The sequence below is a fragment of the Myxine glutinosa genome, chromosome 1 (assembly GCF_964187855.1).
Source record: "Myxine glutinosa chromosome 1, kmMyxGlut1.1, whole genome shotgun sequence".
Lineage (NCBI taxonomy): Eukaryota > Metazoa > Chordata > Myxini > Myxiniformes > Myxinidae > Myxine > Myxine glutinosa.
The window spans coordinates 171,550,886-171,564,877 of record NC_136261.1 but is presented as its reverse complement, the minus strand read 5'-3'; the positions used below and the strand labels follow the sequence as shown (position 1 = coordinate 171,564,877).

Below are 13,992 nucleotides of genomic sequence, written 5' to 3'. Positions count from 1 at the left end.
AAGATGACATTAGGTAACGTTAAGTTTAGTTAGTGACTGATACCTGTAGTGGGGACACAGGTAGTTTAGTGTGGATAATAATGACGTGGGAGCGCAATAGTTTAAAGGGACGACTGGGAAGCGCAAGTTTCAGAGGGGAGTAGTTAGATGAGATGATGCTGTGTGAGAGCTGGACAGGTGTGTGGAGCAGTGTGGAGCAGTGTATGAGTAGTGAGTGTTGTGGAGCAGCGCGAATGCGCTTGGGGAGAGAAGGGTGCAGGCGGCACCAAGTATGAGAGCACAGGTGTGCAAGTGCAGGTGTGTGAAGTAAGTGGTACGGAGTGGTGTGCATGGTGCGAAGGTGTGAATGGGGGAAGAGTGGACCCCTTTCACGAGTACCCGGGGCGGGTAGTGTAAGTGTTAGGTAGAGGGTATAGGTAAATTGTGGTTGGATATTGGCATTTGTGGTGCGGTTGCAGAATGGTATTGTGGATGGGTGCATTAGTGTTGTGGAAATGGCTGGGCGTGTAGCCTGTTAGTGTGTGTAGTTGGTTGGGCACTCCACCACTGTGAGGATGTCGGCCAGGTGAGGCCGCAGGTGGGCTCTGGGAGCCGGTAGAGTTGTGGATGGGGCCCGAGGATCCGGAGGACGGACCCGGGTAGCCCAGTGCCAGAGAGGGCACCGAGTGGGGAGAGCGCCAGAGGGCCTTCCCCAGGTAGTTAGGTTAGGGTAAGGAGCAGGTAAGCTCGGAGGCAACTGCAGTGGTGGAGGTGTGCAGGTGGGTAGACCTGCTGGGAGAGCTACACGTCGCGGCCCAGAAATTGTGCGAGGCACCAGGAGATGAATCGGGGGAGTGAGACCCCAAATTGAAAAGCACCACAGATTGGTCAATGGGAATTGGTTTTTAGAACCCATAGTATAAGAGGGCCAATGGTTTGGCAGGAGAAAGACCCCGAGTAATGTAAAGTTGTTAAAGTCATTTAGGAAATAGTTAGGATTGATGAACCTGTCGCACCATACGCAGCCACTTGCCTGAGGTGAGGATGATGACTCCACACCTGTGTTTTCTTTGTTCTGTGTGCAGGAAATGAGAATTGCTGTGTGGATTGGTGAGATGCATCACGACGTGGATGAGACATTGGGGTGATTCCATCTCTCCCTCCTTAGGAGGGACTGATGATGAATTGGTGATGGCAAATTTTGATGTTCAATTGGTGATGGCAAATTTTGATGTTCAGTTGGAGATGGCAAATTTTGATGAGAGTTGAGAATGGCAAATTTGATTGGTTAGGAGGGAGAGAAGACGAATTTGGTATATGGGAGGAACGGGGAAGACAGTAGGGACGTTTGTTGATTTGTAAAGTAGATGTTTATGGGTAGTGTTGTGTTTTGTGGATGCAGTAAGGGGTAAGGGAGGGGCCATGTAGGTTACCTGGTGGGGGGGGGGGGGGGGCGTACGGTAGGAACGTACCTGTCTCACCTGGTTCCCATGTGCCCCCAGTGTGCATCATCTTACATTGCGTGCACTTTTGCGCCCTTACCACCTTACTCACTTGTCTTTTCTTTTGTCTCCCACCTCCGAGGATCTGGCTTTGGGGCAGAGAGAGAGGAGAGAGAGGTGCTGGCTCCGCAGTTGTGGGCCTGCACTTTCGCTGCTTGCTGCTGGGATCGATACACCATATGGACCGCAATTTTGGTGGCCACCCACAATGGACCGCAGTTCTTTTGCGGCCAAGCACCACCCGTGGATGGACCTATGGGTCAACGTGGCACCTATGCCAGACAGGTGAACCACTAATAGTTGGCCCCCTGACGGCCACAATAAAGAAATGGACGCGGTTGGCGCCTTTCTTTATTTTGAAAGAAGTACGAAGGCCAAGTGCACCACACGAAGGCAAGACCAGCGGCAGAACATCGGCCGGCTGCGACACCACCGGTGATTTATAAACACTTTATTGGTGCACCGGATGGTGATGACTGTGTTATGGGGTGGTGCTTTTGGTGCTTGGAAGGGGTGCTCTGCACATTATTAAAGGCCGTAAGGCCACAGAGCACTCGTGGGTTGGTGTATCGATGCTGGCATGCGTGCTCTCTCTATGCATAACATCTGCATGTGTTCCTCCAAAAACAGGTCCTGGATCGTAGTGTAAATATCAGCGTAGTCTTGTAAATAATGCTCCCTACCGGCTGTATGTTTAGTTTGCGAATTCTTTCCGCGATTCGGTTATCCTGTGGGTGTGTTTCTGTGAGGAGAAGGGTGCAACGTCGCAGGGGGACATATTTACTCATTTGTGAATATCTGTAAAACTGTCGCACTCAGGGTAGAGTTAATAGTAGAGGGAACTACATCTGAGTGCCACACTAAAATAGGTAAAAATTTATCGGGTCGGGACGCCCCGAGGGTAGAGAAGGGTGCAATGTTGCAAATATGGGATTTGGCCTCCATATCCGCTTGTAAATATTCCCCTATTTCCCCAATACTCCCCAACTATCCCCAATCCCCCATTCCCTAGTCCCATTGTCTGTAAACAACACTCTGTAGAACCGATCTTCCCCTCTTTCCCCCATTAACTGTCGTACCCAGGTCCACCGCATCTCACGTAGACAACTTTCGGACATCTTGCTAGTTATTCTTAGTCTATGTCAGTTAAGGACTCGTTTCCATTAATTCTGACTCTTCGTTGCACCAGAATGTGATTGTATGGCACCAGTAGTGAGTTTAGGACCTCCCCATACCTCCCCGCATCTCTTCCCCATGAAGAAACTACAACAACAACAACAACTACAACAGCAGAGGTGGGCGGCGCGGCCGCGGTGCGGGGAGTGTGCGTCCTCACTCCGGCTCGGTTAGCCGCCATTACCCATGGGCGCCGACGGGGTTACCACGAAGGGGCTGCCTGTCGGCCCCTCGTCAAGGGCGGAGCCCGGTAACCCCCGCACCCAATAAGAAGCAACGGGCCGATTCCATCTGGGGCGGAGCTAACGAGCCGAGGGCGTGTCACTCCCCGCCGGATATACGCAGCGACTGACCGGACGTGACGTGAGATGCGCCCCCAGCTTGGAAAGACAAGTCGCGACCTCCGAGCGCTGAGCGACCGCCCCGCATCTCTAGACCGGACCGGGTCGATCCTGCCCTGAGCCCAGGTGCACCTGGAGCCATCGATTCTGCCTTTCCTTGCCATCAATCCCCGTGTGAGTCAGTTTTGTCCTGTTTATCTGTCGTCTGTCGGGGCTACTATAAGACCGTAATTAAGTGCCCACCTTTCTATGCTGTCTCTCTCATCCCTGTAATCTGAACCTTCCGCAATATTATAACCTCCTCCGGAGGTCTTGAGAACCGTACCCCTGGTGTCGTATCATTTTTAACCCAGCCGTTGTGTCCTTTCCTTCATTGATCTAGCGTAGCGCGATTAGTCAACGTTCGGGTATAATCGGGTAACTTGTGCGGACACGGCGGCCATTCCGCTCGGCCCACCATAACATCAAAGTCGTGTCTGTAACAATATTTTAGAGCAATATCACAGTACATTTCCTACATGACGTTTTTTCAATTTTCAATTTCTCAAAACCTCTGGGTATACAACATTTCTGGTTTTCTTACTTGGTGCCAAGACATAAAGATTGCTTGGTTTTCCAACCCTCGAGCAGCCCACGTACAGCTGGCCATGGGCAAACACTTCTGTGAAGTTCAGGCCTACAACCTTCATTGATTGCCCCTGCGCCTTGTTGATGGACATAGCAAAACATAGCCTGATGGGGAACTGAATCCTCTTGAAGGTGGAAGGTCAGGTGGAATAAGTGGTATCCTTGGAGTGAATACTTTCTCTCCTCTGTATTGTCCTGAGAGGATGGTTGCCTCCAGGACATGCGGCATCATTTGCTGGATTGTCAATCGTGTTCCATTACACAGCTTTGGTGGATCAAGATTCCTTAGAAGCATGATTGGGGCTCCCACCTTGAGAATCAACCTGTGTGCTGGGAGTCCTTGAGGCTGAAGACTGTTGAGAAACTCAGTTGGGAAGTTTACTGCCTGATCTTCATCTGTCACTTTGTCAAGAGAATCATAATTTCTTTCATGACCGGGCAGCGAACGTCATTATGTGCGACATTACGTCACTCCTACGGTCGTGAAAACATTTGTTTTACTTCAAAATATATTTAAAATAAATAAAATAGTACATAAATTAACAATAAAAGAAGCTAAAAAACAATTTAAAATGCAATAAAAAGCACATTAAAAATATATAAATATGTACGTACAGTATACTGTACATACGCACAACTGCTGATTTTCATTCAAAACAGAGGCGACGTACAGTATTCCTTTACTGTGTCTGTGTTAGCCATGGGTCCGAAGCAGGATAATGCTAGTGTTTCCAAAGCGTAATGTGGTTACGATGGACGATAAGGTAATTCTGATTAAAAGGTATGGAAAAGGTGGAAAAGTGTCGGTGATAGCGCATAGACCTTATCGCGAATCGGAACCGCAATGCGTCATGGGATCGGAAAGGGGCAATAGCGCCGCCACAAACTACACCATGGAATTGCAGCTGGCCCGGTTTTTTAAACCATTGATATTAAAATAAAAAGTAGCCTATAACCACCGGAATTTTATGCTGATTCCGAATCTGTCTAAAACATTTCTCCGATGTGTAGTTCTTGAGTTATAAGCGGACATCCAGACAGACACACACACACACAGACACTCCTCCTTTACATATATATATATATATTATATATATATATATATATATATATATATATATATATATATATATATATATATATATATATATATATATATATATATATATATATACATACACATACAGTATATATATATATATATATATATATATATATATATATATATATATATATATATATATATATATATATATATGTATATATATATATATATATATATATATATATATATACATATACATATATATATATATACAATATACGTATATATATTTATATATAAAAGAAAGTTTTTGTTTGTTTGTTTGTTTGTCTGCGCAAGCTAATCTCCTGAACGGTGAAAGACAGGAGGAAACCTCGAATACAAAAAATGACGGGACGGGCCCCGGGGAGGTTATAGGCTCGGTGGTGAGGCCGGTCGAGGCCGCATCGGCCGGGCTGGGTCCATTGCGCAATTAAAAGCTGAGCTGAATTATAGTAGTTAATCTTCTTCGGCCGCGAGTAAAAGCTGAATTATAGTGGTAAATTCATTTTAAAAGAACCCGGGCAATGCCGGGTGCTTTCGGCTAGTACATATGTATATATATATTATATAATATATATATATATGTATATATATATATATATATATATATATATATACATACACACACACACACACACACACACACACACGATTGTGATTGAATTTAAACGATTTCAGCATAAGGCTGCAACATAACAAAATGTGAAAAAAGTGAAGGGGTCTGAATACTTTCGGAATACACTGTATATCTCTCTTTTCAAAAATTCAATGTTTGTTGTTAGGAAAACAATTTGGCTTCTCTGGCAAGATTTATTCTGTTATGTATAACTCTATTTTCACGGAGTGGAATTAGATTGCAAATGTGGGTGGAGTCAGGCCAGCTGTCCAGCCAATATTTGTCGTGAAACATACTGTCGCGTTCCTGGCGATTAAAATATTTACCAGGAAACAGATTAGCCGAGCAAGCTTTAACTCCGGGTGTTCATCAAATATCCACATTTCCAAGCTGGCCTCCAAAGCCAGTCGCCGACTGGGCATCCTCCGTCGTGCGAAGTCCTTCCTTGGCACACCTGAGCTCCTCACCACATACAAGGCTTTCATCTGCAGCTCAATGGAATACTGTTCTCCCCTCTGGGCCGGTGCTCCGACCTCACACCTAGCTCGGCTTCATGCTGTTGAAACCAAAGCTTTCAGAATCATTGGAATCTCCCGAGATGAAGCTAACTCCTCGGGCCTTTGACTCGCTCACCGCAGGCAGGTTGGTGGTCTTTCTGTCTTCGACCGACTCCTCTCCGGCCTTGCTCCCCCAGCTCTCTCTGGGCTCTGTCCCCCAAATATTCCTGCAGGTCGCACAAGATCTGCCTGCAACCCTCTGATGGTTAAACTGCCAAAATCAAGACTCTTTGCTCACCTTCACTCTTTCATTCCTGTTTTCTCCTGCCTCTGGAACAAACTCCCCACTCCCTTCAATCCCACTCCTCCCTCCAAGTCTTTAAAACAGATGTTCACCACCATCTCTTATTTTCCCCCATCCAAAAACTTGATCTTTTCTACCCCTGCTAATTCACCCCAGATCCACTTTTTTTGAAATTCCAACTTCTTTCCTGGAAATCATTGCAGTGTCCATATGTTTTATACCTCTCCAACCTCCCCCGAAGCCCTCTCCCTCCCACAGATCTCTCGATGTCCCTGCTCTCAAATGTTGTGTTTGTGTCCTTCGCCCTCTCTCCCCATCTTGTCTACCGCCCCCCTTATTATATGTTTTATGTGTTGGTTTGACTTTTTGTGTGATTAATGTTCGCTCTTTCACGAGCCTCGATCTTGTATACAATAAAAAAAAATATATATATATGGCAGAGTTCATGCATGTGGGGAGGGGGGTAAGGAGGAGAAGGATGAGGATGCTGAAAATCACTTACCTCATGGATCCCGCCAGTCTTCAACCTGCAAAAAGTAACTCACACCGAGGCGGATTTAAAATGTACAAAAATAAACACGTTTATTAAACGGAACCCGACAACAAGGAAAACGCGACGCTCAAATAAATGTCCTAAATTTGGACGTCCCCCACACCAGACCCCCACACTGGACGTATAAAACACACGAGGGGAGAATATAACTGTAAATAACCGTGTGTGTGTGTGTGTGTGTGTGTGTGTGTGTGTGTGTGTGTGTGCGCTCAATTGGCGCCTTGGCAGCGATCGTCCAACCCCGAGCGCGCAGTCTTGGTGCGGCACCGGTCTTGGCGGGAACCGCCCGGTCGTTGGCACGAACCTCTCGTTCCACACTGCTCGGCCATCGTACACTGCAGCGGCAAGCCTCGCGTCCCTGCGCGATCGCTCACAAGGTCCCGTATGTGAACGCAGGGGAGGAGAATCGTCAGCGCTCCGCCATCTCTCCACCGTCCGTCGTCGTCGTCCAACAAGCACGAGTCCAAGGTCAATGAGCAAGGGCCATGTCCAGCACAGGGAGAAGGTCCAGAACAAGAGAGCAGGGAGAGAGGAAAATGTCGATTTCTCTTCACCTTTTATCAACCCCTCGTGACGTCAACCCCCTCTCTCTACCAATCAGTGCCCCGCTTGGTGCTCGCCTCTGACGTCCTCTGTGGTCTTTTCCAATCGGTCCTCTGCTTCCCTCTCAGCCTTCCTTCCACCAACCCGTGGGTGATGTCTTGCCCCGCCCCTGGCCAATCACAAGTCCTTCCTTACTCCGTTCTTCCCATTGGTCAACTCCCGCCCAATAGCGAGTCGCTTCTTGGGCTGCCTTGGCCAATCACGAGTCTCCGGAGCTTTCTTCGGCCTGCTTGCGCGATGTGTGTTTAACCAGGCGGTGTTGTTAGCCCTGGTGTTGATGTCTGGCTTCTGGTTGATTTTATTGTGGGGGGGATTTAATTAGCATGTGTGGTGCTTTTAATGGTGTGGGTTCCTCACTAGTGTTTAGGTGCAGTGCCATAAGGGACAAAGGATAGATCACAGAGGTTTCACACACAGGGGAATCAACATAATCCCTACACTAGTTAACACGCCCCATTCCTCGTAATCGGGACAAATATACACTTAATCTGACATTCGGGCTAAACAGGTCCCTGACTTATGTACATCAAAATGGTCCTTTCTACCCACGATCATCAGAGCACCGACCTATACAGATCTACCTGAATCTATATATCACTACCCCAAAATTCATAACAATACATACACATTTTGACATTTGATTAATTATATATAGATAGAATAGATTGGCTCACATCCAAATGAATGGGCAAAATGAAGAATCTAGCATTCAAAATAACTGTGGTGTTGATGAAAGGAGCTATTTATAGCATTTTTTTCACCATTGGACATTAAATAAAAAGTAAGACAGATTGCACTAAACAATACATTAACTATTTGTAGCATCATATAAAAAGAATTTTCATACTCAAGCAAAAAAATACAAAAATAACAAAATTAAGAATTTCATGATACAGTTGATGATATCACCATGTGAGTTATGTGGCAACTTTTGCTTTGCATGCGTGATCATCTCAGTAAATATTATGCTGTGTTGCATGGCCAAGTACATGAGAAAACCTGATTTTGAAACTCACTTTCAAGTGAAAGCTGATGTCTTTGTTGAGAATCAATCTGACTCCATCCATTTTAACTGGAAATACATCTGCAGAACAAAAAACAAAGAAGGCAGCACACAGTTAAAATGATTGGAGGAAAAAAAAACCACTTGCAGGCCCATGCACACATGTACACAAGATGGTGGTACGAAAAGGACGCGTCGTTTCTCACTCCCTGTCTTTCTCGACGATTCCACCGCCTAAACTCACCTGTGATGATACATGTGCCTCCATTCCGAAGAGGAAATATGTTAAGACTTCGAAACTTGGCAGAGGCAGAGAAGGAGACGAGAATGGAATCGAGAGGCTGAAAAGCATGATGCGGTGCAACGTGGAGAGGAGACCCCCGTAGAACCGCCAATATTGGAACAGCACGGAGTGCTCACGAAATGGAGACGTGGAGTGCTTGAATATATGTCGCTGTAAGGAACAGAAAATGAGAGAGGCGTGCACACCTTGTATTGTAGGAGTAGGATACACAGGCCCGAGCGAAGCGGCGAGGCTAACATCTTCGTTGGGATGTTGACCGGTCCTAGTGGCAGCACCAGAGAAGGAATAAAGTATGCGCAAGTGGGCAGACCATTGTGGTGGAGATACTGCATGGGCGAACGGCCGAGGGAGCTCCTGGGAGGCATTGAGTGGATCTTCGGAGACTGTGAGGAATGGGGGTGACGCAGCTGTCGAGTCGGAGAGAAGTTGCTGCATGTAGCTGAGACATAACACACAGATATGTATATATACAGTATATATATATATATATATATATATATATATATATATTGTAACGATTTTGAGAAGTGTGTAACGAATTTGAGAAGTGTAACGGTTTTTGAGAAGTGTAACAATTTTGGAGGAAGTGTAACGAATGTGAAAACGTTACAATGTGAACGTTACAAAAGTATGGTGACACCCTGTTAATGTAAATAATGGTCGCAGCCGTCCTCCTAGTTAATTCCATGAAACTTACACGCAGGTCACGATATATCTTTTAAATAGTGTATTTCCTTATTCCATGTAGGCTAAATATGTGTTTCCCACTAGATTGACTTTGCATTGTATCAAACAAAATAAGCGTAGGCCCTTCCAATTTCCCCAAAACCTCCCTTCCAATTGCCTCCCGCATTTTGGCCGGTTTTCTTCAAACCACCATTGGCCACGAGGTAGGGTTGAGGAAGAAAGGCGTGTCTCCACCTCGTCATAAGAGGGAAGGAGTGAACCAGCCCTAACGGCCAATCAGCACCGCGGTGAGCAACCCGGTAGGCGTGCCCTCGGAGCCGGCGGCTTGATTTCGCCCGAGGTGATAAAAGCGACTGAAAGGGACTGCTTCAAGAGATGACTTGGAGTTGGAGAGGCCTTGGGAGATGAGCAAAGAGACTGCACCAAGAAGCGGTGAGATGCGAAACGCTCCAAGCCAAAGAGGAGAGGTACTCGGCAAGGAAACCAGCTTTGGAGAGACGCGCTGAAAGGAGAGAGACGGCCCCACCCCAAGAAAAGGAGCAGGTGTGCCGAACCAGCGCGTGACGTCTGCCGCAGTGGATACACGACGGAGGGTTTCCCGCCAAAACCACGAGGCATTGTGAGCTGCGGCCTCCCGACCTTGCCTCCCTCTCAACCAGTCCATCTCAAGCCTTACCTGCCTGCATTATCCCCGGTGTAAGTGTGAACGTCCTGTCCTGCTCGTTGTCTTGGGGTTAAGTAAGAATGAATAGTGTAAGTTAACGATTCGCTGTGTTACTGCTTCTTCCATCCATTGCTTGTGTGTGTATAATAAAATCTGTTCTTCCTCCGTATTCTTCTTCTTCTTTTTCATTCTCTTTCGGTCGTTTTAGAGATTTCCCGATTGAATATCTGTGGGGCGATCTGGTCAACGTCGGGTGAAATCGGGTTCTAATCGGGGAGTAACTGTTCGGACGCGGTTAAATACACCACCGCTCGGTCAATATAACATCTAAAGCCGCGTCTGTAACAATATATATATAGATATATATTGTAACGATTTTGAGAAGTGTGTAACGAATTTGAGAAGTGTAACGGTTTTTGAGAAGTGTAACAATTTTGGAGGAAGTGTAACGAATGTGAAAACGTTACAATGTGAACGTTACAAAAGTATGGTGACACCCTGTTAATGTAAATAATGGTCGCAGCCGTCCTCCTAGTTAATTCCATGAAACTTACATGCAGGTCACGATATATCTTTTAAATAGTGTATTTCCTTATTCCATGTAGGCTAAATATGTGTTTCCCACTAGATTGACTTTGCATTGTATCAAACAAAATAAGTGTAGGCCCTTCCAATTTCCCCAAAACCTCCCTTCCATTTGCCTTCAGCATTTTGGGCGGTTTTCTTCAACCACCATTGGCCACGAGGTAGGGTTGGAGAAGAAAGGCGTGTCTCCACCTCGTTATAAGAGGGAAGGAGTGAACCAGCCCTAACGGCCAATCAACACCGCGGTGAGCGACCCGGTAGGCGTGCCCTCGGAGCCGGCGGCTTGATTTCGCCCGAGGTGATAAAAGCGACTGTAAGGGACTGCTTTAAGAGATGAGAGATCAGAGGCCTTGGGAGATGAGCAAAGAGACTGCACCAAGAAACGGTGAGATGCGAAACGCTCCAAGCCAAAGAGGAGAGGTACTCGGCAAGGAAACCAGCTTTGGAGAGACGCGCTGAAAGGAGAGAGACGGCCACACCCCAAGAAAAGGAGCAGGTGTGCCGAACCAGCGCGTGATGTCTGCCGCAGTGGATACACGACGGAGGGTTTCCCACCAAAACCGCGAGGCATTGTGAGCTGCGGCCTCCCGACCTTGCCTCCCTCTCAAGCAATCCATCTCAAGCCTTACCTGCCTGCATATATCCCCTGTGTAAGTGTGAACGTCCTGTCCTACTCATTGTCTTGGGGTTAAGTAAAAATGAATAGTGTAAGTTAACGATTCGCTGTGTCACTGCTTCTTCCATCCATTGCTTGTGTGTGTATAATAAATCTGTTCTTCCTCCGTATTCTTCTTCTTCTTTTTCATTCTCTTTCGGTCGCATTAGAGGTTTCCCGATTGAATATCTGTGGGGCGATCTGGTCAACGTCGGGTGAAATCAGGTTTTAATCGGGGAGTAACTGTTCGGACGCGGTTAAATACACCACCGCTCGGTCAATATAACATCTAAAGCCGCGTCTGTAACAATTGGTTGTCAGGAGTTGGATTCGGACCTGGGACTAAATTTGTTAGGCCCAAATTTTGGGACACCAATTGTGTTATATCAGTAACAATTGGTGTTGAGTGAGATCGGACCCGAAGCGCGCTTAACGCGCTCAAAATTACAAGCTGCCGAAATTTATTTTGTTTTATAAAACCCGAATTTTGAGATCGCGCCATGGACAATCAAGGCGATCGGATGTCGGTGGGAGAGATAGACAGGGTGGAATCGACCCAGGACTTCGGGGAAATGTATGTGGAGGAAAGGGAGGAGGAGAAAAATAGCAATGTGGTTGCGGAAGTATCAGACGCGCAAAGTGGCATCCTCGCGCACGTGGGTGTAGCGGCACCAAATTTTGCCGCGCCCGCGACAGTAGCAGCGCCGCCGTTGGATTCGGACCTTTTGTTGCTACAAATCGGGGCCCTTATGGACAAAATGAGGGACGAAGCAAGGGCTGATAGTGCGAAAATGGAAAGCAGAATGATGGGGGTAATGAGGGACGAAGTAAGGGGTACCGGTGAGGGGTTAGACAAGAAATTTGGGAAGTTCGACAATAATTTTGAGGAGTTAGACAAGAAATTTGGGAAGTTCGACAATAATTTTGAGGAGTTAGACAAGAAATTTGGGAAGTTAGACAATAATTTTGAGGGGTTAGACAACGGGATAAAAGAGGTAAAAAATGGGTTAATGGGGTTAGAAAATAGGATGGAAGGCAAATTGCGGGAGATAGGGGAGCAATCCGCCCGAGAAATCAAACAAATGGGAGAGCAGATAGAGGAGGTGAAAATCGGGGTAGAAACCAAACTGGATGCTCAGAGGGATGAATTGGGACAGATGAGGGTGGCATCTACAAAAGAGATGGAGGAAATACGACGAGGGGTAAGTGAGGAGGTTTCGGGGCTGCGCGAGGAGGTAAAGCGAGGTGAAAAGCGTATAGAGAAAGAGGTGAGAAATAATACGGCTAAGTTACAAGGGGGAATAGAAGATCTGACGAAGGGAGTAGAACAGCTGACAGTCGGACAAAGGGAACTAGCGGACCAAGTGGAAAAGAACACTGCAATCATCGGGGGTTTAAAAGCGACACAAAAGGAAATTAAAAACGAATTAATAGCGACACAGAAGCAATGTCAGATGGTACGTGAGGAACTGACAATGAGGGTGGACGAGGTGACAGAGATAATGGAGACAAAGGACCGGCAGGTGAGGATGCACATAGAGACGGTCACGGTAGCCCTAGAGGACGAACTTGAGGAGACGCACCGAGAAATAAAAGAGGTTAAACAAAAACTAGAGGAAGTGGAAGAAGAGGTGAGTGAAATTAAGAAGGGACGGACAGAAACTAAGAGAGAAATCCAGGAGGAGGTAATGGAATATGTACAAGGTCTGTGTTCAAATCATGATGAGGTGCTCACTAACCAAATAAAAAGTTTGCAGGTGGCAGAGGAGGTGCGACGACGAAGTACGGAGGTGAGTGGCAATGTATATGATGTGAGGAAAGCTTCAGTCGGCTTGGGGGTTGCTTTGGATCCGGGTGTTCGTGAAAGGCCGTTGGTGAAGTGTGCGACAGGTCTGGTGTGCGAAAAAAGAGGTGTGCGAGAATGTCCGACCATGGGGTGTGTGAGGAAAAAGTGCACGCCAAGGAGTGAGTGTGCCGTCAAGAGTGAGTCGGTCGTGGTGCGTGTGCGAGGGGGTACATGGAAGCGCGGTGTGGTGAGTGTTACGGAGGAAGTAACGAAAAAGTGTGCGCGAGAAAGGTGTGTAACGGACGGGTGCATGGGGAAAGCGCATGCTGTCAAGAGTAAGGGAGAATGCATGCCTGTGGTGAGTGTTACAGAGGGTGTAACGGGACAATGTGCGGAAGAGTGTGCGCGAGAAAGGTGTGTAACGGACGGGTGCATGAGGAAAGAGTGTGCTGTCGAGAGTAAGGGTGAGTGCGCGACCGAGAGTGGAGGTGAGAGTAGTGAGAGTGAAATGGAGCGTGAGTTGGTTGTGACAGGTGAGCGAGGATGTACACCTGGAATGGAAGGATGCACACCTGGAATGGTAGAGCGTGTGTGGGGATGCACACTTGAGTTGGTCGTGAGGCACGCGGTTGGGTGTGCGGGTGAGAGCACACCTGTGATCGTCACAAAGGAGGTGACCGAGAAAGGGGCGCGAAGAGGTGTGTTGGTGAGGTGTGCGAGCGACGAATGTGTGCCAAGGTGTTCGGTGGTCAGGTGTGTGACCAAGTCGGTGAGCGGAATGAGTGTACCGAGGTGTGTTAGAGAAGGTACGACCAAGAGCATGGAAACGGCTGCATGTATGAGCAAGAAAGGGGTAGCGTATGCTTGTAAGCATCCAGGTGAGGCGTCGACGATAACCGGGTTAAAGGTTAGAACGACTTATAGCCGACTCGGGCCCTCGGTGCGTGCCGGGCTTCGCGTGCCGCGAGAACCAGCGGGGATCCGAACCACGGCGGTTTCGAAAGAACCGCCGTGCGCGATCCA

The 13,992-nt window shown here is 47.3% G+C and overlaps 1 protein-coding gene across 6 annotated transcripts in view; it reads right to left on the bottom strand.

Annotated features, from left to right (window-relative positions):
• LOC137431182 (mitochondrial import receptor subunit TOM40 homolog) overlaps positions 1-13,992 on the bottom strand; it is a 77,128-nt gene that overhangs the window by 52,600 nt on the left and 10,536 nt on the right. For all 6 annotated transcript variants that reach the window (XM_068122233.2, XM_068122242.2, XM_068122225.2 and 3 more), the window contains exon 2: positions 8,302-8,369. In XM_068122233.2, coding sequence (XP_067978334.1) covers positions 8,302-8,369 — 68 coding nt within the window. The remainder of the gene's footprint in view (positions 1-8,301; positions 8,370-13,992) is intronic.